General features: G+C 33.7%; 4 protein-coding genes across 5 annotated transcripts in view; 3 read left to right on the forward strand and 1 right to left on the reverse strand.

The window, feature by feature from the left end:
- Nucleotides 1–21,361, reverse strand: part of LOC129907361 (transmembrane channel-like protein 7) — a 191,019-nt gene that overhangs the window by 20,376 nt on the left and 149,282 nt on the right. The gene's annotated exons all lie outside the window — the stretch shown is intronic.
- On the forward strand, nucleotides 571–1,326 carry LOC129907472 (putative uncharacterized protein DDB_G0272516). The gene is made up of 2 exons (XM_055983731.1): nucleotides 571–1,148; nucleotides 1,219–1,326. The coding sequence occupies exons 1-2, from the start codon at nucleotides 650–652 to the stop codon at nucleotides 1,221–1,223; spliced, it is 504 nt and encodes a 167-aa protein (XP_055839706.1). The 5' UTR covers nucleotides 571–649; the 3' UTR covers nucleotides 1,224–1,326.
- LOC129907465 (putative uncharacterized protein DDB_G0272516) lies at nucleotides 4,307–5,062 on the forward strand. Its single transcript, XM_055983720.1, has 2 exons — nucleotides 4,307–4,884; nucleotides 4,955–5,062. The coding sequence occupies exons 1-2, from the start codon at nucleotides 4,386–4,388 to the stop codon at nucleotides 4,957–4,959; spliced, it is 504 nt and encodes a 167-aa protein (XP_055839695.1). The 5' UTR covers nucleotides 4,307–4,385; the 3' UTR covers nucleotides 4,960–5,062.
- Nucleotides 8,050–8,805, forward strand: LOC129907461 (putative uncharacterized protein DDB_G0272516). The gene is made up of 2 exons (XM_055983705.1): nucleotides 8,050–8,627; nucleotides 8,698–8,805. The coding sequence occupies exons 1-2, from the start codon at nucleotides 8,129–8,131 to the stop codon at nucleotides 8,700–8,702; spliced, it is 504 nt and encodes a 167-aa protein (XP_055839680.1). The 5' UTR covers nucleotides 8,050–8,128; the 3' UTR covers nucleotides 8,703–8,805.

The following is a 21,361-nucleotide window of genomic DNA, read 5'->3' on the forward strand; positions in this document are numbered from 1 at the left end:
GTGATAAATTATCTGTACAAATACAATTCTAAAACACAAAAAAAAAAAAAAAAAAAAAAAAAAAAAAAAAAAAAGAACACGTGCCACCGAATAACCTCACAAAATGACATCCAACGATCGCTTGCCAAAACCATTGGATTGTTCTAATTTGGCTAAAGAATGGACTACATGGAAACGCACGTTCATGGTCTATATGATCGCAAATAATAAAATGAACGAGCCGGAACAACAAAAAATTGCAACATTTTTGTGGTTAATTGGTCCAGACGCAGGAAATATCTACAACACATTATATCCAAACGATGGGACACTTGAGAGCATGTTTAGAGCAGTAAATGCACCTGCAAATCCATTTAGACAACGCGGTGGCAATAATGAAGATGACGATGAAAGCGAAGATGGAGAAGAAGAGGAGAACGAAGGTGAGGGGCAGCAGAACAATGGTGCTCCCATAGTTTCAAACACTTTGGATATCGTCTAAAGGGAATTTGATGACTATTGCCTTCCAAGGAAAAATATTGCAATGGAATCTTATAAATTTAACACAGTAGTGCAAAAGGAAAACCAGACTTTTGCCGATTTCGAAACGGAGCTACGAACTCAGCTCCGATTTTGTGAATACAACTGTAATTGCGGAGCTACTTATCGAATGTTGCGTGATCGTATTATTATCGGAGTATACGATAAAAAACTACAATTAAAGCTTTTGGACGGAAAGGATGACCCATTAAAAAAGGTCATTGAAACTTGTAAAATTTACGAGGCTGCAAATGCAAATAAAATATTGCTAGAGCGACGTAACAATGCTTCCACTGTAAATGCCGTCTCGGAAACAACTGACCCAGAATGCAATTCGGTGTCTCGATATTGTTATAATTGTGGCGCACCTTTCACACAAAATCATATGCGCTCTTGCAAAGCCATCGACATCAATTGTTCAAACTGTGGAAGAAAGGGACACTTCAGTAAATTTTGCAAACAGAAGGGTAAGGCAAAACTAAATGGACAACAACAATCATACGGAAATCATCAACCAAGGAGAGACAACAACAGCAGCAACAGCAACAATAGCAAAAACAGCAACAACAGTAACAACAGCAGCAACAACTACAAGAAACAAACAAATAGTCTCAACTGGAATGATGAAGGTAATTACTTTAATTTAGAGCAGGTTGATGGACATATTAGTATATTAAGTAGAAATATTAATACTTTTAGATTAAATTCAAACACTCGTGGATTAATAAGATGGACAAAAACTTATAGAATTAATAATAATTGGCTAACCACATTCAAGATTGAGACTGGATCTGACGTCAATTGCATCCCAATTAATTTAATTAAGAAATTTAATGTGAATTTTGAAAAACAAAAAAATGAATTTGCTGTGCTAGACTACAGTGCTAATAAAATTAATATTCATGGATTAGTAAACTTAGAATGTTTTGATGTGGAAAGAGAAACGGTTAAAACGGCTGAATTTCTAATTGTTGATGATGCACTTGAACCGCTGCTGGGGTTGTCAACTTGCATTGAGTTTGGTTTAGTAAAACGGTTGAATACTGTGCAATCATTACCATATTTACCTGGGAATAAAGGGGAATTTATAGAAAAATATAAGAATAATTTTAGTGGTGTGGGTAAATTTCCGGGAACTTGCTCTATTAGGTTAAAAGAGGATGCGATACCCTCATTGCACTACAAAAAACGCATTCCTTTAAGCCTATGTGATCGTTTGAAATCTGAACTTGAATCGATGGTTCAGACTGGAATCATTTCTCCAGTCGATTATCCCACCGATTGGGTGAACAATGTTCAGCTCGTGGAAAAACCTAATGGAAAACTTCGGATTTGTCTTGATCCAAAGCCTCTTAATGCATGCATTAAGCGTGAACACTTCCTAATTCCGACAATCGAAGATGTAATGGGACGATTGGCAAATAAATGTGTATTTTCTGTGCTCGATTTAAGCAACGGATTTTGGCACTTGGAATTGGTAATATTCTGATTCTTGTTCTTTATGTAAGAGACTATTCATAAAGAGTCCAATAACTTTTTACACGATAGTCGAGACATTTTGGTATTAATTAATTCGATCGGGCGTTAAAAAATACCTCGAAATCATGTATCATATCAATAAAAATGTTAAATAACCTATACTATGATATGCATCAAAGCGAATGCAACACAGAAAAACTCTTGTATCTACCCTTCCGGATATAATACAAGGTGGCCCAATATCTCAAAATAACTCTTATATTGAGTACTACCAACGATGTAAATTTCATGCTTTTCACAAAAAGTGCACGATTGAGCTGTTTTTTAATGCTAAGCCGCCTCACTATAAAATATGTCACTGAAAAAATGTATAAAATATTATTATGGACCACTAAAGGCAAAAATAAAATACAATTTCAACACTTAAGGCTGAGTGGACCACGTAAAAATCGGGTCATCGTTTACAAATCGGTGCATAACTTTCACATTTTTAAAGATAATTGAATGAAATAAATTTTGTTATTTAGGCCGTGTGTGAATTGCGTTAAATAGTTAAATTGTGTAAAATTTTTGACACTATTGAGGTGAATAAAAAATTTTCAGCTGTTAAACATTTATTGGGCTCCGGGACCTGGTTAAATTTGAGTTAAATTTTGTTTGCAGATGGTTTTGTTTTTTTTTTTATTAAAAAGGAGTACCTATCATGGCAGATTAGTTTAAGAAATACATGGTATAAAAAGACAAGTTATGATCATTAGAGCCGCCATCTTACAAAATGGGGTAATAAGTTTTTGACGTTTAATTTGGCAAAGTCAAAAGCAACAACAATTTCCAAGACAAATTTGTTTACAACAACAATTTCAATGGGCAGCTGTCAAAACCTTAAGTGGCCATTTTTAAGTTTTGACAGTTCTCTGTACAGAGTTTTTTCTAATGATCATACCTTCTCTTTTTATACCATGTAGGAAATATATATTAGGGTGGAGTGATTTAATTTTTGTTTTTTATTTTCGAATTGGCATAGTTATTAAAAGTTGCGCTATTTATAAACGAACAAAACTGTATACTTAAAATTTTTAAATAATTTCATTTTGAGGTGCCCCAAGCCATCTGAATGCTTAAAAAGGCGACTTTTTGACCTTTAAATTAAATGCGGAAAAAATAAAGTTTTTTAACATTTGAAATAGGTATGGTATAGGTATTTTTTTAGATATAGACTTCAATCAAAATTTTTTGATGAGGTCCTTGTCTGCGTTAAACAACGTTTTCAAAAAGGTATAGATCATTTTTCTAGGACCAGGGGTTTAGTCAGGGCATGCATGGCTTTTTTGTATGTTTTATGTTTTATTTAAACAAGCATATTAGTAGCATGAAAAATAAAATAAAATCCAACAAAGCCAATCATTTTGATTGAAGTCTATTTCTAAAAAAATACCTATACCATACCTATTTCAAATGTTAAAAAACTTTAACCCTCTTGGTGTAATGTAAATGCTTATTGTGAATTGAAACATTTATTGTAATCCATCAACCTTCAATTATGAATAGGTCACAGCTTAGAAATGAAACGTCAAACCAGTTGAGCTTCAACCATCATAGAATAAAGATTATATTAAGAAGTATTTATTCATTGTATTATACCAACTTATATTAAATAAAGTACATTTAATCATCTAACGTATAATTTACTCATCCTAAATATAACGTGTACACAGTACACGTTACATGGTGTCAGAAGTAGAAGTGATAAATTATCTGTACAAATACAATTCTAAAACACAAAAAAAAAAAAAAAAAAAAAAAAAAAAAAAAGAACACGTGCCACCGAATAACCTCACAAAATGACATCCAACGATCGCTTGCCAAAACCATTGGATTGTTCTAATTTGGCTAAAGAATGGACTACATGGAAACGCACGTTCATGGTCTATATGATCGCAAATAATAAAATGAACGAGCCGGAACAACAAAAAATTGCAACATTTTTGTGGTTAATTGGTCCAGACGCAGGAAATATCTACAACACATTATATCCAAACGATGGGACACTTGAGAGCATGTTTAGAGCAGTAAATGCACCTGCAAATCCATTTAGACAACGCGGTGGCAATAATGAAGATGACGATGAAAGCGAAGATGGAGAAGAAGAGGAGAACGAAGGTGAGGGGCAGCAGAACAATGGTGCTCCCATAGTTTCAAACACTTTGGATATCGTCTAAAGGGAATTTGATGACTATTGCCTTCCAAGGAAAAATATTGCAATGGAATCTTATAAATTTAACACAGTAGTGCAAAAGGAAAACCAGACTTTTGCCGATTTCGAAACGGAGCTACGAACTCAGCTCCGATTTTGTGAATACAACTGTAATTGCGGAGCTACTTATCGAATGTTGCGTGATCGTATTATTATCGGAGTATACGATAAAAAACTACAATTAAAGCTTTTGGACGGAAAGGATGACCCATTAAAAAAGGTCATTGAAACTTGTAAAATTTACGAGGCTGCAAATGCAAATAAAATATTGCTAGAGCGACGTAACAATGCTTCCACTGTAAATGCCGTCTCGGAAACAACTGACCCAGAATGCAATTCGGTGTCTCGATATTGTTATAATTGTGGCGCACCTTTCACACAAAATCATATGCGCTCTTGCAAAGCCATCGACATCAATTGTTCAAACTGTGGAAGAAAGGGACACTTCAGTAAATTTTGCAAACAGAAGGGTAAGGCAAAACTAAATGGACAACAACAATCATACGGAAATCATCAACCAAGGAGAGACAACAACAGCAGCAACAGCAACAATAGCAAAAACAGCAACAACAGTAACAACAGCAGCAACAACTACAAGAAACAAACAAATAGTCTCAACTGGAATGATGAAGGTAATTACTTTAATTTAGAGCAGGTTGATGGACATATTAGTATATTAAGTATAAATATTAATACTTTTAGATTAAATTCAAACACTCGTGGATTAATAAGATGGACAAAAACTTATAGAATTAATAATAATTGGCTAACCACATTCAAGATTGAGACTGGATCTGACGTCAATTGCATCCCAATTAATTTAATTAAGAAATTTAATGTGAATTTTGAAAAACAAAAAAATGAATTTGCTGTGCTAGACTACAGTGCTAATAAAATTAATATTCATGGATTAGTAAACTTAGAATGTTTTGATGTGGAAAGAGAAACGGTTAAAACGGCTGAATTTCTAATTGTTGATGATGCACTTGAACCGCTGCTGGGGTTGTCAACTTGCATTGAGTTTGGTTTAGTAAAACGGTTGAATACTGTGCAATCATTACCATATTTACCTGGGAATAAAGGGGAATTTATAGAAAAATATAAGAATAATTTTAGTGGTGTGGGTAAATTTCCGGGAACTTGCTCTATTAGGTTAAAAGAGGATGCGATACCCTCATTGCACTACAAAAAACGCATTCCTTTAAGCCTATGTGATCGTTTGAAATCTGAACTTGAATCGATGGTTCAGACTGGAATCATTTCTCCAGTCGATTATCCCACCGATTGGGTGAACAATGTTCAGCTCGTGGAAAAACCTAATGGAAAACTTCGGATTTGTCTTGATCCAAAGCCTCTTAATGCATGCATTAAGCGTGAACACTTCCTAATTCCGACAATCGAAGATGTAATGGGACGATTGGCAAATAAATGTGTATTTTCTGTGCTCGATTTAAGCAACGGATTTTGGCACTTGGAATTGGTAATATTCTGATTCTTGTTCTTTATGTAAGAGACTATTCATAAAGAGTCCAATAACTTTTTACACGATAGTCGAGACATTTTGGTATTAATTAATTCGATCGGGCGTTAAAAAATACCTCGAAATCATGTATCATATCAATAAAAATGTTAAATAACCTATACTATGATATGCATCAAAGCGAATGCAACACAGAAAAACTCTTGTATCTACCCTTCCGGATATAATACAAGGTGGCCCAATATCTCAAAATAACTCTTATATTGAGTACTACCAACGATGTAAATTTCATGCTTTTCACAAAAAGTGCACGATTGAGCTGTTTTTTAATGCTAAGCCGCCTCACTATAAAATATGTCACTGAAAAAATGTATAAAATATTATTATGGACCACTAAAGGCAAAAATAAAATACAATTTCAACACTTAAGGCTGAGTGGACCACGTAAAAATCGGGTCATCGTTTACAAATCGGTGCATAACTTTCACATTTTTAAAGATAATTGAATGAAATAAATTTTGTTATTTAGGCCGTGTGTGAATTGCGTTAAATAGTTAAATTGTGTAAAATTTTTGACACTATTGAGGTGAATAAAAAATTTTCAGCTGTTAAACATTTATTGGGCTCCGGGACCTGGTTAAATTTGAGTTAAATTTTGTTTGCAGATGGTTTTGTTTTTTTTTTTATTAAAAAGGAGTACCTATCATGGCAGATTAGTTTAAGAAATACATGGTATAAAAAGACAAGTTATGATCATTAGAGCCGCCATCTTACAAAATGGTGTAATAAGTTTTTGACGTTTAATTTGGCAAAGTCAAAAGCAACAACAATTTCCAAGACAAATTTGTTTACAACAACAATTTCAATGGGCAGCTGTCAAAACCTTAAGTGGCCATTTTTAAGTTTTGACAGTTCTCTGTACAGAGTTTTTTCTAATGATCATACCTTCTCTTTTTATACCATGTAGGAAATATATATTAGGGTGGAGTGATTTAATTTTTGTTTTTTATTTTCGAATTGGCATAGTTATTAAAAGTTGCGCTATTTATAAACGAACAAAACTGTATACTTAAAATTTTTAAATAATTTCATTTTGAGGTGCCCCAAGCCATCTGAATGCTTAAAAAGGCGACTTTTTGACCTTTAAATTAAATGCGGAAAAAATAAAGTTTTTTAACATTTGAAATAGGTATGGTATAGGTATTTTTTTAGATATAGACTTCAATCAAAATTTTTTGATGAGGTCCTTGTCTGCGTTAAACAACGTTTTCAAAAAGGTATAGATCATTTTTCTAGGACCAGGGGTTTAGTCAGGGCATGCATGGCTTTTTTGTATGTTTTATGTTTTATTTAAACAAGCATATTAGTAGCATGAAAAATAAAATAAAATCCAACAAAGCCAATCATTTTGATTGAAGTCTATTTCTAAAAAAATACCTATACCATACCTATTTCAAATGTTAAAAAACTTTAACCCTCTTGGTGTAATGTAAATGCTTATTGTGAATTGAAACATTTATTGTAATCCATCAACCTTCAATTATGAATAGGTCACAGCTTAGAAATGAAACGTCAAACCAGTTGAGCTTCAACCATCATAGAATAAAGATTATATTAAGAAGTATTTATTCATTGTATTATACCAACTTATATTAAATAAAGTACATTTAATCATCTAACGTATAATTTACTCATCCTAAATATAACGTGTACACAGTACACGTTACATGGTGTCAGAAGTAGAAGTGATAAATTATCTGTACAAATATAATTCTAAAACACAAAACAAAAAAAAAAAAAAAAAAAAAAAAAAAAAAAAAAGAACACGTGCCACCGAATAACCTCACAAAATGACATCCAACGATCGCTTGCCAAAACCATTGGATTGTTCTAATTTGGCTAAAGAATGGACTACATGGAAACGCACGTTCATGGTCTATATGATCGCAAATAATAAAATGAACGAGCCGGAACAACAAAAAATTGCAACATTTTTGTGGTTAATTGGTCCAGACGCAGGAAATATCTACAACACATTATATCCAAACGATGGGACACTTGAGAGCATGTTTAGAGCAGTAAATGCACCTGCAAATCCATTTAGACAACGCGGTGGCAATAATGAAGATGACGATGAAAGCGAAGATGGAGAAGAAGAGGAGAACGAAGGTGAGGGGCAGCAGAACAATGGTGCTCCCATAGTTTCAAACACTTTGGATATCGTCTAAAGGGCATTTGATGACTATTGCCTTCCAAGGAAAAATATTGCAATGGAATCTTATAAATTTAACACAGTAGTGCAAAAGGAAAACCAGACTTTTGCCGATTTCGAAACGGAGCTACGAACTCAGCTCCGATTTTGTGAATACAACTGTAATTGCGGAGCTACTTATCGAATGTTGCGTGATCGTATTATTATCGGAGTATACGATAAAAAACTACAATTAAAGCTTTTGGACGGAAAGGATGACCCATTAAAAAAGGTCATTGAAACTTGTAAAATTTACGAGGCTGCAAATGCAAATAAAATATTGCTAGAGCGACGTAACAATGCTTCCACTGTAAATGCCGTCTCGGAAACAACTGACCCAGAATGCAATTCGGTGTCTCGATATTGTTATAATTGTGGCGCACCTTTCACACAAAATCATATGCGCTCTTGCAAAGCCATCGACATCAATTGTTCAAACTGTGGAAGAAAGGGACACTTCAGTAAATTTTGCAAACAGAAGGGTAAGGCAAAACTAAATGGACAACAACAATCATACGGAAATCATCAACCAAGGAGAGACAACAACAGCAGCAACAGCAACAATAGCAAAAACAGCAACAACAGTAACAACAGCAGCAACAACTACAAGAAACAAACAAATAGTCTCAACTGGAATGATGAAGGTAATTACTTTAGTTTAGAGCAGGTTGATGGACATATTAGTATATTAAGTAGAAATATTAATACTTTTAGATTAAATTCAAACACTCGTGGATTAATAAGATGGACAAAAACTTATAGAATTAATAATAATTGGCTAACCACATTCAAGATTGAGACTGGATCTGACGTCAATTGCATCCCAATTAATTTAATTAAGAAATTTAATGTGAATTTTGAAAAACAAAAAAATGAATTTGCTGTGCTAGACTACAGTGCTAATAAAATTAATATTCATGGATTAGTAAACTTAGAATGTTTTGATGTGGAAAGAGAAACGGTTAAAACGGCTGAATTTCTAATTGTTGATGATGCACTTGAACCGCTGCTGGGGTTGTCAACTTGCATTGAGTTTGGTTTAGTAAAACGGTTGAATACTGTGCAATCATTACCATATTTACCTGGGAATAAAGGGGAATTTATAGAAAAATATAAGAATAATTTTAGTGGTGTGGGTAAATTTCCGGGAACTTGCTCTATTAGGTTAAAAGAGGATGCGATACCCTCATTGCACTACAAAAAACGCATTCCTTTAAGCCTATGTGATCGTTTGAAATCTGAACTTGAATCGATGGTTCAGACTGGAATCATTTCTCCAGTCGATTATCCCACCGATTGGGTGAACAATGTTCAGCTCGTGGAAAAACCTAATGGAAAACTTCGGATTTGTCTTGATCCAAAGCCTCTTAATGCATGCATTAAGCGTGAACACTTCCTAATTCCGACAATCGAAGATGTAATGGGACGATTGGCAAATAAATGTGTATTTTCTGTGCTCGATTTAAGCAACGGATTTTGGCACATGGAACTTGATGCTAAAAGTGGAGATTTAACTACTTTTATGACTCCAGTAGGTAGGTTTAAGTTCAATCGTGTGCCATTTGGTATAAATAGTGCACCGGAAATGTTCCAAAAAAAAATGGTGCAAACATTCGGTGACATTCCTAATCTCTTTATATATTTTGATGATTTGGCTATTGCAGCTGCAACTGATATTGAACATGATCAAACCCTTTCAATCGTAATGGAACGCGCCATGAAGTATAATATTAAATTTAATGCGGATAAAATTCAATTTAAGCAAAAGCAAATTAAGTTCATGGGTCATTTAATTTCAGAGGGTCAGATAAAACCCGACTTTCGATACACCAAAGCCATTGTAGATATGCCCAAACCAACAAACAAATCCAGTGTTATGAGATTGCTTGGATTATTTAAGTATCTTGCAAAATTCATTCCTAATTTGTCGTGCCATTCTGCAGCCTTGCGTGATCTCACACGAAAGGATGTTGAGTGGAGTTGGACAGAACGACATGATAACGAATTAAAAAAATTAATTAGTATGATAACTTCAGAGCCAGTACTGGCAATTTATGACCCGAGCAAACCGGTTATCATTCAAACAGATGCATCAAAGGATGGATTAGGATGCGTATTGATGCAGAATGGGCATCCAGTTGCTTACGCTTCGAGGACTTTAAGCTCTAATGAGCAGAAATGGGCACAAATCGAGAAGGAATTGTTGGCAATTGTGTTTGCCTGTGAACGCTTTCACTTTTTCCTTAACGGACGAGACTTCACAGTGCAAAGTGACCACAAGCCACTCGAGATACTTGTTAAGCGTGACATTGATGATGTTACCCCTCGATTGCAACGGATGTTTATGTTTCTGCTTAAATATCCAAATATGAAGATTGTATATACACCGGGAAATGAAATGCTTGTGGCTGACTGCCTTTCAAGGGCACAGTTATCGGATCAAATCGAAAATCCTGATTTTCTTGGAGTGATACATAAAGTCACTCGGCAGGTGTGTTTATCGGAAGATAACTATAAATTATACTTGCGTGTAATTAAAGATGATGATAAGTACACGCGCATATGTAAATATGTACAAACGGGATGGCCCGGATATCATCAGCTTGATGATTTAAGTCAAAAATTTCATAAATACCGCGATAATTTACATTTTGAGAATGGGCTTCTTTTTAAAGACCATAGACTGGTCATTCCGAACTTCAGACAAAAATATCCAAGTGGCTACACGAACCACATTTAGGAGTTGAAAAAACGCTTTCACGTGCACGCTCCCACTATTTTTGGCCGGGTATGTCGGAAAAAATTAAAGAAATGGTTTCGCAATGTACTATTTGCGAAAAGTTCAAACGAAAAAATTTACGAGGCTGCAAATGCAAATAAAATATTGCTAGAGCGACGTAACAATGCTTCCACTGTAAATGCCGTCTCGGAAACAACTGACCCAGAATGCAATTCGGTGTCTCGATATTGTTATAATTGTGGCGCACCTTTCACACAAAATCATATGCGTTCTTGCAAAGCCATTGACATCAATTGTTCAAACTGTGGAAGAAAGGGACACTTCAGTAAATTTTGCAAACAGAAGGGTAAGGCAAAACTAAATGGACAACAACAATCATACGGAAATCATCAACCAAGGAGAGACAACAACAGCAGCAACAGCAACAATAGCAAAAACAGCAACAACAGTAACAACAGCAGCAACAACTACAAGAAACAAACAAATAGTCTCAACTGGAATGATGAAGGTAATTACTTTAGTTTAGAGCAGGTTGATGGACATATTAGTATATTAAGTAGAAATATTAATACTTCTAGATTAAATTCAAACACTCGTAAATTAATAAGATGGACAAAAACTTATAGAATTAATAATAATTGGCTAACCACATTCAAGATTGACACTGGATCTGACGTCAATTGTATCCCAATTAATTTAATTAAGAAATTTAATGTGAACTTTGAAAAACAAAAAAATGAATTTGCTGTGCTAGACTACAGTGCTAATAAAATTAATATTCATGGATTAGTAAACTTAGAATGTTTTGATGTGGAAAGAGAAACGGTTAAAACGGCTGAATTTCTAATTGTTGATGATGCACTTGAACCGCTGCTGGGGTTGTCAACTTGCATTGAGTTTGGTTTAGTAAAACGGTTGAATACTGTGCAATCATTACCATATTTACCTGGGAATAAAGGGGAATTTATAGAAAAATATAAGAATAATTTTAGTGGTGTGGGTAAATTTCCGGGAACTTGCTCTATTAGGTTAAAAGAGGATGCGATACCCTCATTGCACTACAAAAAACGCATTCCTTTAAGCCTATGTGATCGTTTGAAATCTGAACTTGAATCGATGGTTCAGACTGGAATCATTTCTCCAGTCGATTATCCCACCGATTGGGTGAACAATGTTCAGCTCGTGGAAAAACCTGATGGAAAACTTCGGATTTGTCTTGATCCAAAGCATCTTAATGCATGCATTAAGCGTGAACACTTCCTAATTCCGACAATCGAAGATGTAATGGGACGATTGGCAAATAAATGTGTATTTTCTGTGCTCGATTTAAGCAACGGATTTTGGCACATGGAACTTGATGCTAAAAGTGGAGATTTAACTACTTTTATGACTCCAGTAGGTAGGTTTAAGTTCAATCGTGTGCCATTTGGTATAAATAGTGCACCGGAAATGTTCCAAAAAAAAATGGTGCAAACATTCGGTGACATTCCTAATCTCTTTATATATTTTGATGATTTGGCTATTGCAGCTGCAACTGATATTGAACATGATCAAACCCTTTCAATCGTAATGGAACGCGCCATGAAGTATAATATTAAATTTAATGCGGATAAAATTCAATTTAAGCAAAAGCAAATTAAGTTCATGGGTCATTTAATTTCAGAGGGTCAGATAAAACCCGACTTTCGATACACCAAAGCCATTGTAGATATGCCCAAACCAACAAACAAATCCAGTGTTATGAGATTGCTTGGATTATTTAAGTATCTTGCAAAATTCATTCCTAATTTGTCGTGCCATTCTGCAGCCTTGCGTGATCTCACACGAAAGGATGTTGAGTGGAGTTGGACAGAACGACATGATAACGAATTAAAAAAATTAATTAGTATGATAACTTCAGAGCCAGTACTGGCAATTTATGACCCGAGCAAACCGGTTATCATTCAAACAGATGCATCAAAGGATGGATTAGGATGCGTATTGATGCAGAATGGGCATCCAGTTGCTTACGCTTCGAGGACTTTAAGCTCTAATGAAGAGAAATGGGCACAAATCGAGAAGGAATTGTTGGCAATTGTGTTTGCCTGTGAACGCTTTCACTTTTTCCTTTACGGACGAGACTTCACAGTGCAAAGTGACCACAAGCCACTCGAGATACTTGTTAAGCGTGACATTGATGATGTTACTCCTCGATTGCAACGGATGTTTATGTTTCTGCTTAAATATCCAAATATGAAGATTGTATATACACCGGGAAATGAAATGCTTGTGGCTGACTGCCTTTCAAGGGCACAGTTATCGGATCAAATCGAAAATCCTGATCTTCTTGGAGTGATACATAAAGTCACTCGGCAGGTGTGTTTATCGGAAGATAACTATAAATTATACTTGCGTGTAATTAAAGATGATGATAAGTACACGCGCATATGTAAATATGTACAAACGGGATGGCCCGGATATCATCAGCTTGATGATTTAAGCCAAAAATTTCATAAATACCGCGATAATTTACATTTTGAGAATGGGCTTCTTTTTAAAGACCATAGACTGGTCATTCCGAACTTCAGACAAAAATATCCAAGTGGCTATACGAACCACATTTAGGAGTTGAAAAAACGCTTTCACGTGCACGCTCCCACTATTTTTGGCCGGGTATGTCGGAAAAAATTAAAGAAATGGTTTCGCAATGTACTATTTGCGAAAAGTTCAAACGAAACATTCAAAAAGAACCGTTGGTTCAGGATTCTAATCCGGGGTACCCGTTTCAAAGAGTGGCAATTGATTTATTTGAAATGGCTGGACACGATTATATATCAATTATCGATGCGTATTCGGGTTTTATCATATCAGAAAAACTAAGTAGGAAAACGTCTAGTCATATAATTGAAGTCATTGTAAGAATATTTGATCGCGTAGGATATCCATCGGAAATCAGATGTGATAATAGCCCCTTTGGCTCAGTGGCATTCGAGAAATTTGCCAATGAGGCAAACATTTTGTTTACTTTTTCTAGTCCACGGTACCCGCAAAGTAATGGACTTGCTGAAAAGGGCGTAGCTATTACGAAAAATCTTTTGAGGCGATGTTATGAGGTACATGAAACGGATAGATTTTAATATCGCATACTCGAGTATAACACCACCCAGGTCGCGACTATGAAACTATCGCCTGCTCAATTATTCTTTGGCCGTCAGATTGAGACAAGATTATCGGTAGCGAGTCAACTGTTACATCGAAGCAATATAAATGAAGCCGATATTCAAGAAAAAAATCAAAAGAAAAAGGAAAAACAGAAATATTATTACGACCGAACCGCGAGATCTTTGCCAATGTTGAATGTGGGTGACCTAGTAATTTTTAAGAAAAATGGCAAAGAATGGCAATACGGAAAGATTACAGATAATATTAATGAAAGGTCATATATTGTACTAGATAACTTTGGTAATTATTTTCGAAGAAATCGCAGATTCATAGCTAAGACAAAAAATAATGAAATCAGTACTAGTGAACTGCTATTTGAAGATCATATAAGAAATAATGTTAATTCTGAATGTAATAATGACAAAGAAATCAGTATTATACTGTCAAATAAGAAAAACAATACTGATGTTAATATTAGTTTAAGCAAAAATAATGATAATACAATTGTACCGCCTAAAAGTAACACGCAAAACGAAGCCGAACGATCAACGGAACAACCGAGCTCATCAGTAGTTCATAATGAATCAGTTCATCGTGACAGCTTCGTACCTGACTCAGGAACAGAGGTTGCCGAAATGCCTGATAAAAGTGCAAGGCCTTTTGTGACTCGAAGTGGTCGAGTAAGTGCACCCCCTGTTCGATATGGTAACTTTGCCAAGTAGATTATTTAGTGATATAATGCTCGTAAACATAACATACAAAAAAAAAAAAAAAAAAAAAAAAAAAAAAAAAAAGAAGCGTGTAATGTAAATGCTTATTGTGAATTGAAACATTTATTGTAATCCATCAACCTTCAATTATGAATAGGTCACAGCTTAGAAATGAAACGTCAAACCAGTTGAGCTTCAACCATCATAGAATAAAGATTATATTAAGAAGTATTTATTCATTGTATTATACCAACTTATATTAAATAAAGTACATTTAATCATCTAACGTATAATTTACTCATCCTAAATATAACGTGTACACAGTACACGTTACACTTGGGGCGCCATCTAGTGTCAAAATAAAAATCTGAAAAAATTAGAGGATTTTTTTTTTATTATTTAGAAACAGTTTTTCCACTTAGGAACTTGATTCTCGAAAAAAACCTAAATAACGAACGCCCTAATCTACATACTTTGTTATTGTTTGCACACAGGCAGGGGCGTACACTCCCTTGGGGCAAGCGAAGCGGTGCCCCGGGGCCCCCGACCGACCCCAGAGCCCCCACTGGAGACAATGCAGAGAAGGAAACTGTTAGCATAAATTGAGTTACGAAGTAACCAGGGAGACAAATTATGTCATTCACTGTAATGTATAATGCATTGGTAGCCACACAATATATGTATATTGATTTTAAAAAAAGGTTACTCCAGGGGCCCCAAAAAAAAATAAACTGCTTTTTTAAAAGAAAAATTATAATTTTATCTTAGGGCCCTAAAAAATATTACTTGAAAAATCTTTGCCACCACAAATAATACATTAGGGGCCCCAAAAAAGCAAAAAAATATTATTTGAGGATCTTCAAAAGTGGTTCAAAACAATCAAATGGAAAATTAAATATAAATTCAGGGGCCCCAACATAAATACTTCAGGGCCCAAATAAAAACATTACGTTATTGGTAGCATTCTGAATATTACTTCAGAACAGAGGCCCCAATACCTATTAAAAATTATATTATATTTGAGAGGCTTCTAAGCACTTAATTTTGAGGCTCTGAAAATAATTTTTCAGAGGCCCCTAACCTAAAAATAAATAAGCCATACAAAAAAACACGTATGGCGTATACGAAATTTTTTTTGTAACTAAGGGTCCCCCAAATATCAAAGTCTTACCCCGAGCCCCGGCGACTCAACGTACGCCACTGTACACAGGTTTTTTCCATAAAAAAGGACTATTGTTAACAATAGTTAACTTTCATCGTTCCTAAATGAGAAAAAAGTTACAAAGTGTAACATCGTGACGTCACAACATCGTTCCTAAATCCAGTGTTGAAGTGTCAAATAGTTACATTTTGTTACTTTTTTCAACTCAGCTCCTGGACTTGAGTTTCAATGTTAATCTGTCAAACACAACTAAATGGAGAAGAGAGGGGATGATGTGAGAAGAGAATTTCTTGTTTGTTTCCGTATTTGAAATTATTGAATGCATATTTTTGTTTCAATTTGCTTAGAATTCAATTAAAAAGAATTATTTCAGTACGAAATTAATTTTTTCTTGTTTATTCATTCATAAAATTAATCTCAAAAATTTTTCTTTTGACAGATCAACAAAATGTAACATTTAGTCGTTCCTAAATCAAAGTTTACATTTTGTAACAAAATCTAACAAAAACAAATACAACGATTTTTTTGACATAACAACAATAGTTAACATTGTTCAATAAAAGAACGGATCACTGGTATCTAGTGTTGCGTGGTATATGGAATAGGAATACGATAAACGAGTTTTTTTGTATTCTTGTTTTTTAAAAACTTTTTTTTTTATCTCTTTCATAAATTTATGGTGTTGCATGCTAGGTACTATTGTTAAGCCTAGTACGCAGATCGGGAAAAAACAAATTTTATCTCTACAATTTTAATCCTGCGCAAAATTTTGAAGTTGTAGAAATTACCTAGGGTAAACTGCCCAATCATTGGCACCTTAAGCGAATGTTGCACCAACTTTGGTTCGCAGTTTTTTCCGTATAGCTTCAAATTATAATTAATACTTTTTTTGTAATTATCAATATCTCGTTTAGTAAGAACATGCCAAAAAAGCGGGAAGAGTGAATTTTTAAATAAAATATAAAGATAGTAGCTGTAAATGGTTTTTAAAATCAAGGTGCCAAGGAGTGGCAACAATAGGGCAGTTTACCCTAAGTAATTTCTATCAAGTTTTATTTTATTTTTTTTCCTTGTAACAATTTTTGCCGGCAGAATAATCCTTCGAACATTATTTGTCCGCGCAAAATTAAGTGGAGACTTTTTCTTTACAGCGGCTCCAAATATTTAAATTTTGCGCGTGAACTGCGTACTGCTTGGAAAAATATTCAAGACAAAATTTGTCCCGAGAAAAAAATTTTATGAGAAATAAAATTTTTCCCGATCTGCGTACTAGGCGTTAGTTCGTACTTTTTTGTGCTTCTGAGTAACTATGTGGATATTTATTTTTCTATGAACAAAAAATTTGGAAATACAGAGGCGATTTGTAATGCAATTCGTATTATAATACAAAAATCAAATTTTCGAATTCGATTATGGATGAAATTGTCTTTTTCTATGAAATCGCCCAACAACTGTTCCGCTTTTCAATTTTTTCATTTGGAAGTTTTTTTGCTTTTTTAGTTGTATTTTTTTTTTTTGTTGAGATAGTCATGAATGTTGCTCAAAAGAAAAAAAGAAGATTAAATTTCCCTTATAATGCTGGGCTCAGTAATTTTTTTCATTGAAAATTATCCGAAGCATGGCCATTTGAATCTATATTTTTTCGCATTTTTAATTTTACTCAAGTACGCCTACCAATTTATTTTTGAAATGAAAAAGAAACTTGTTTCCATGTTGCTGTGTGGAAATTTTTTGCATTCTAATAATAATTATTATATAATTATAATTATAGTTCAGCGGAGAAGCAGGTAGAGGATATGTTATGTGGGTGCTTTGATATAATATACTTGACAGTATCCTTTGTGTAGTGTGTATAAAAATATGAGTATATGCGCAGAAGGATTGATTTTCAGGATCTTGCTCACTTTTGAGTTGTTCTTCGTTGAGAAATTTGTCAAAAATTCTCTGTGGTAACCTACAAAAAAACCGAATCCGCAACATATAAACAAAGACAATGAAAAACACAAGGACATATTTATATTATATATATCCATAGCCGTAGCTAGGATTTCATTTCGGGGGGGGTTAGCTCAGACCAAACAAAAATTTTTTTAGAAATCACAATACTTTGTATCAACTATATGTAACTGCAGTCGATTCTAAATCCCGCTAAATCAAATAGTCATTTGAACTGTGTAGAATCGAAAAATTTGCCAATATCCTTTTTAAGTATTTTTAGGAGAGGAATTCGTAGTTAAAAGTTTAAAAAAGCCCTGCTTACGGTAAACGTAATTTAAAAATGGCCGAATATTCAGCGGCATCTCTAGTTTTGTAGGTACAAAGAGTGATAAGTTGGTTGATATAAATTGCGAGCGTTAGCGAGCAAGAAAATTTTTTTTAAGAAACAAATTTTAACCAATCTAAGGCTTTATAAAAAAAATTATTTCGTACAATTTAATATATAAAACATTGAAAAATGTACTTTTTCTTGCACTGAAATTTTGTAGCAGAAAATTGACAGGTACATTCTATCTATTGAGTTCTAAATGAAATTAGCAATACTTAAAAACCAAAATTTTAAATAATCCAAGTTGTTTGACATGAGCTAATTACACTGGTCAACAAGGTTTTTGTTACAGAAACCAGGGTATAGGCTGAACTCGAATCCGAGAAATTCGAGTCAGAAAAATTCTATCACATCACGTTTTGGAGATATTCCCGTTAGAAAATTGAAAATGCCGATTTTTACCAGTTTTCAAAGTTATTTTTTAGCGTTTACTTATTTTTTTTTTAAATTAAATTTGTAACAGTTTCTAAAAGAATTGTGTCAAAATTTGAAAGCGATTGGTACAGAACTTTTCGATATTTGCAATTAAAATCAAATAAATATGAGATGCCCCAAGCACTTTGATTTCAAGTTATGATTTCCCGAGGAAGAAAATAGATATTTAAAAGATTTAAACGGATTTAGAGAGACAAAACTTAATTCTTTTAGAAACTGTTACAAATTCAATTTAAAAAGAAATAAGTAAACGCTAAAAAATAACCCTGAAAACTGGTAAAAAGCGGCATTTTCGATTTTCTAACGGGAATATCTCAAAAACTTGATGTGATCGAATTTTTCTGACTTCGGTTTCGAGCTCAGCACACAAAAAAAAAAAAACCTATAGAAGAGTATACCCTGGTTTCTGTAACAAAAAAGAAGTTTAATTTTGTGACCAGTGTTATACTTCACTTTGAAAATTTTAATAAACTGAAATTGTTTAATATATATAATTTGAAACAAAATAATAACGAAATGTTGTAAATACAGTGCTTTGCAAAAGTATAATCGCACCATATAAAAATGCTATTTATATAAAACCGAGTATTGCAACGCCACCCTACTATTTTTTTATTAAAGGGGATCAAAAAACAAGAATATTGAGAAGAACAAAATGTCCTGTTACTTTCTCTTATAATTTTTAGAAATAAAAACAAGTTTTTCTTCCATTGCAAAAGTATAATTACATTTTTTTATTTTGAGTATGGCCAGCAAGGTTTTTGTTACAGAAACCAAGATATACTTTTCTAAAGGTTTTTATGTGCTGAGCTCGAATCCGAACTCAGAAAAATTCTATCACATCGCGTTTTTGAGATATTTCCGTTAGAAAATCGAAAATTCCGCTTTTTACCAGTTTTCGAGGTTATTTCCTGGCGTTGGTAGGTACTACAGTCTCTGAAAAAATCGATACATTTATTTTCGCTTACATACTGCATTTAAGGTTAACATAAAACAAAAGTGGATAATAAGCAACTGAAGATATCTCGGACAGTAGAAAAGATGTCTGAAAGATTTAAATAGATTTAAGGGTAATATTTCAAAAACGAGATGTGATCGAATAAGTCCGTCTTTGGATTCGAGTTCGGCCACCAAAACCCTTTCAAAAAGCATTGTTTAGTCTCGGCACCAAAAACCCTGCATAAGTACTTGTGGTATTTAAAGGGTTCTTAAAAGAGCATTTTAAGGTACATATTAACATAGTGCTTAAGGAAATGGTCAAAGAGATAAAAACTCTTTGTGATGGACCAAACAATTTTTGTTTTCCTTTATACAAACTTCATCGACAGCTTCTGCAACGATGCAAAATTGGTAGTGATTTTAAGGGAGATTTTCATATAGGTAATCAAATCACTAAAATACAAAAACAAATCATTTAGTGCTGCACATATTAGACTTGTATATGTTTATAATATAGGTATCTTTTGATTTTATGACAAAAATCTCGGGGGGGGTTAAACACCCAAACCCCCCCCCCCCCCCTAAATACGGCTATGTATATATCCCCACATGCACGATATTATAAACACGAAATGAATTGTTAGGAAAAACCCAAGAGTCAACAAGAACAAAACAACCCTTTTTGAAAATCAAAGATAATGATCTAGCAAAAAATATCTACTATCTACCTACTCTCTGCAGCATCTTCATAATTTCATGAATGATTTCTGCCTGCCTGAGAAAATAGGAAACAAAACAAAAGTATTATGGAAACACTAGAGTGACCGAAAGAAATCGATTTTCGAAATTTGGTCGGGGGAACCCCATAAAATGTTCCGCCTTTGCAGATTTTTAGATAGCAAAAATTTCAGCTCGATTGAATAAGTCTAAATGGTGCCGACACTCGCTCAAAGTATCAAAAATCTTTGTTTTTTCACTGTTTTTTGCAGTAAATTAGCTCTAGCTTCCAAACAGAGGGGGTTATTTTCACTTTTTATATATTAAATTAAAGGTAGTGTTGTTACACATAACTCAGATGTTAAATTTGTTTAGTTTTACTAAAAAAAAAAAACAAAATATTGTCATCAATTTAAATTTTCAGTATACTTACCTCAAAAAGAGCTGAAGAGCAAACTCGATTTAAAATGAAAAATTTTTTTTTTCTGTTTAAACTGTTTTAACAATAAAATGAAACATTTAACAGATTTCTAAAAAAAAAAAACAAAATACTTAATATCGTCTTATGCCTACTTTTCACGAGTCGATTTAAGCCGCACGATATGTCGTAAGACTAGGATTTTTCTATTGGGATTGTCACTTTAGTCGCCTGCGAATTAGGTTCACACGAGTCGAAAAGCTTCGCCGCACGGAAAAAATCGACTCCTGAAAAGTCCCCATTACATTTCTTATACATAACTAATAAAGTAATTACTAAAAAAAATGTGTCAGAAGATTTACTTAAAGTAGTTTTGTAGCAGCATCAGGATACAATTTTCGGCACTCACTGACTACTCCTCATCTTTAGTTAAAAGGTTATTAAAATTGGTTATTAATTTGACTCCTCTTTCTGCCATGTCATTTACGACTTTAAGTGATTGCATTTTTTTAAAGCCTTCTTTAAAATGCGGGTTTCCGGGCAAAAGATTTGGAGGTGTTTTGAGAAAACTTGTGTCTATTTTCAATCGGCTGAAAACACTTAAAATTGTTAAAACTTCTTTTAATATCAAAACAAAAACGCAACAGAATTAATACTCACATTTTATTTTAACTTAATTTATTTTACATACAAAGTAAAATTTGCAAAAAGCGCGAGTTTATTTTAATAAAATTATTGAACTACCAACGAAACGACTCGTGAAGCTTAAACTTCATAAAAAAACAACAAA

The sequence above is a fragment of the Episyrphus balteatus genome, chromosome 1 (assembly GCF_945859705.1).
Source record: "Episyrphus balteatus chromosome 1, idEpiBalt1.1, whole genome shotgun sequence".
NCBI classification, from domain to species: domain Eukaryota; kingdom Metazoa; phylum Arthropoda; class Insecta; order Diptera; family Syrphidae; genus Episyrphus; species Episyrphus balteatus.

What these genes read in the sequence shown, in the direction of transcription:
- LOC129907472 (XM_055983731.1), top strand. Translation starts at nt 650, where the DNA reads ATGTTGCGTGATCGTATTATTATCGGAGTATACGATAAAAAACTACAA.
- LOC129907465 (XM_055983720.1), top strand. Translation starts at nt 4,386, where the DNA reads ATGTTGCGTGATCGTATTATTATCGGAGTATACGATAAAAAACTACAA.
- LOC129907461 (XM_055983705.1), top strand. Translation starts at nt 8,129, where the DNA reads ATGTTGCGTGATCGTATTATTATCGGAGTATACGATAAAAAACTACAA.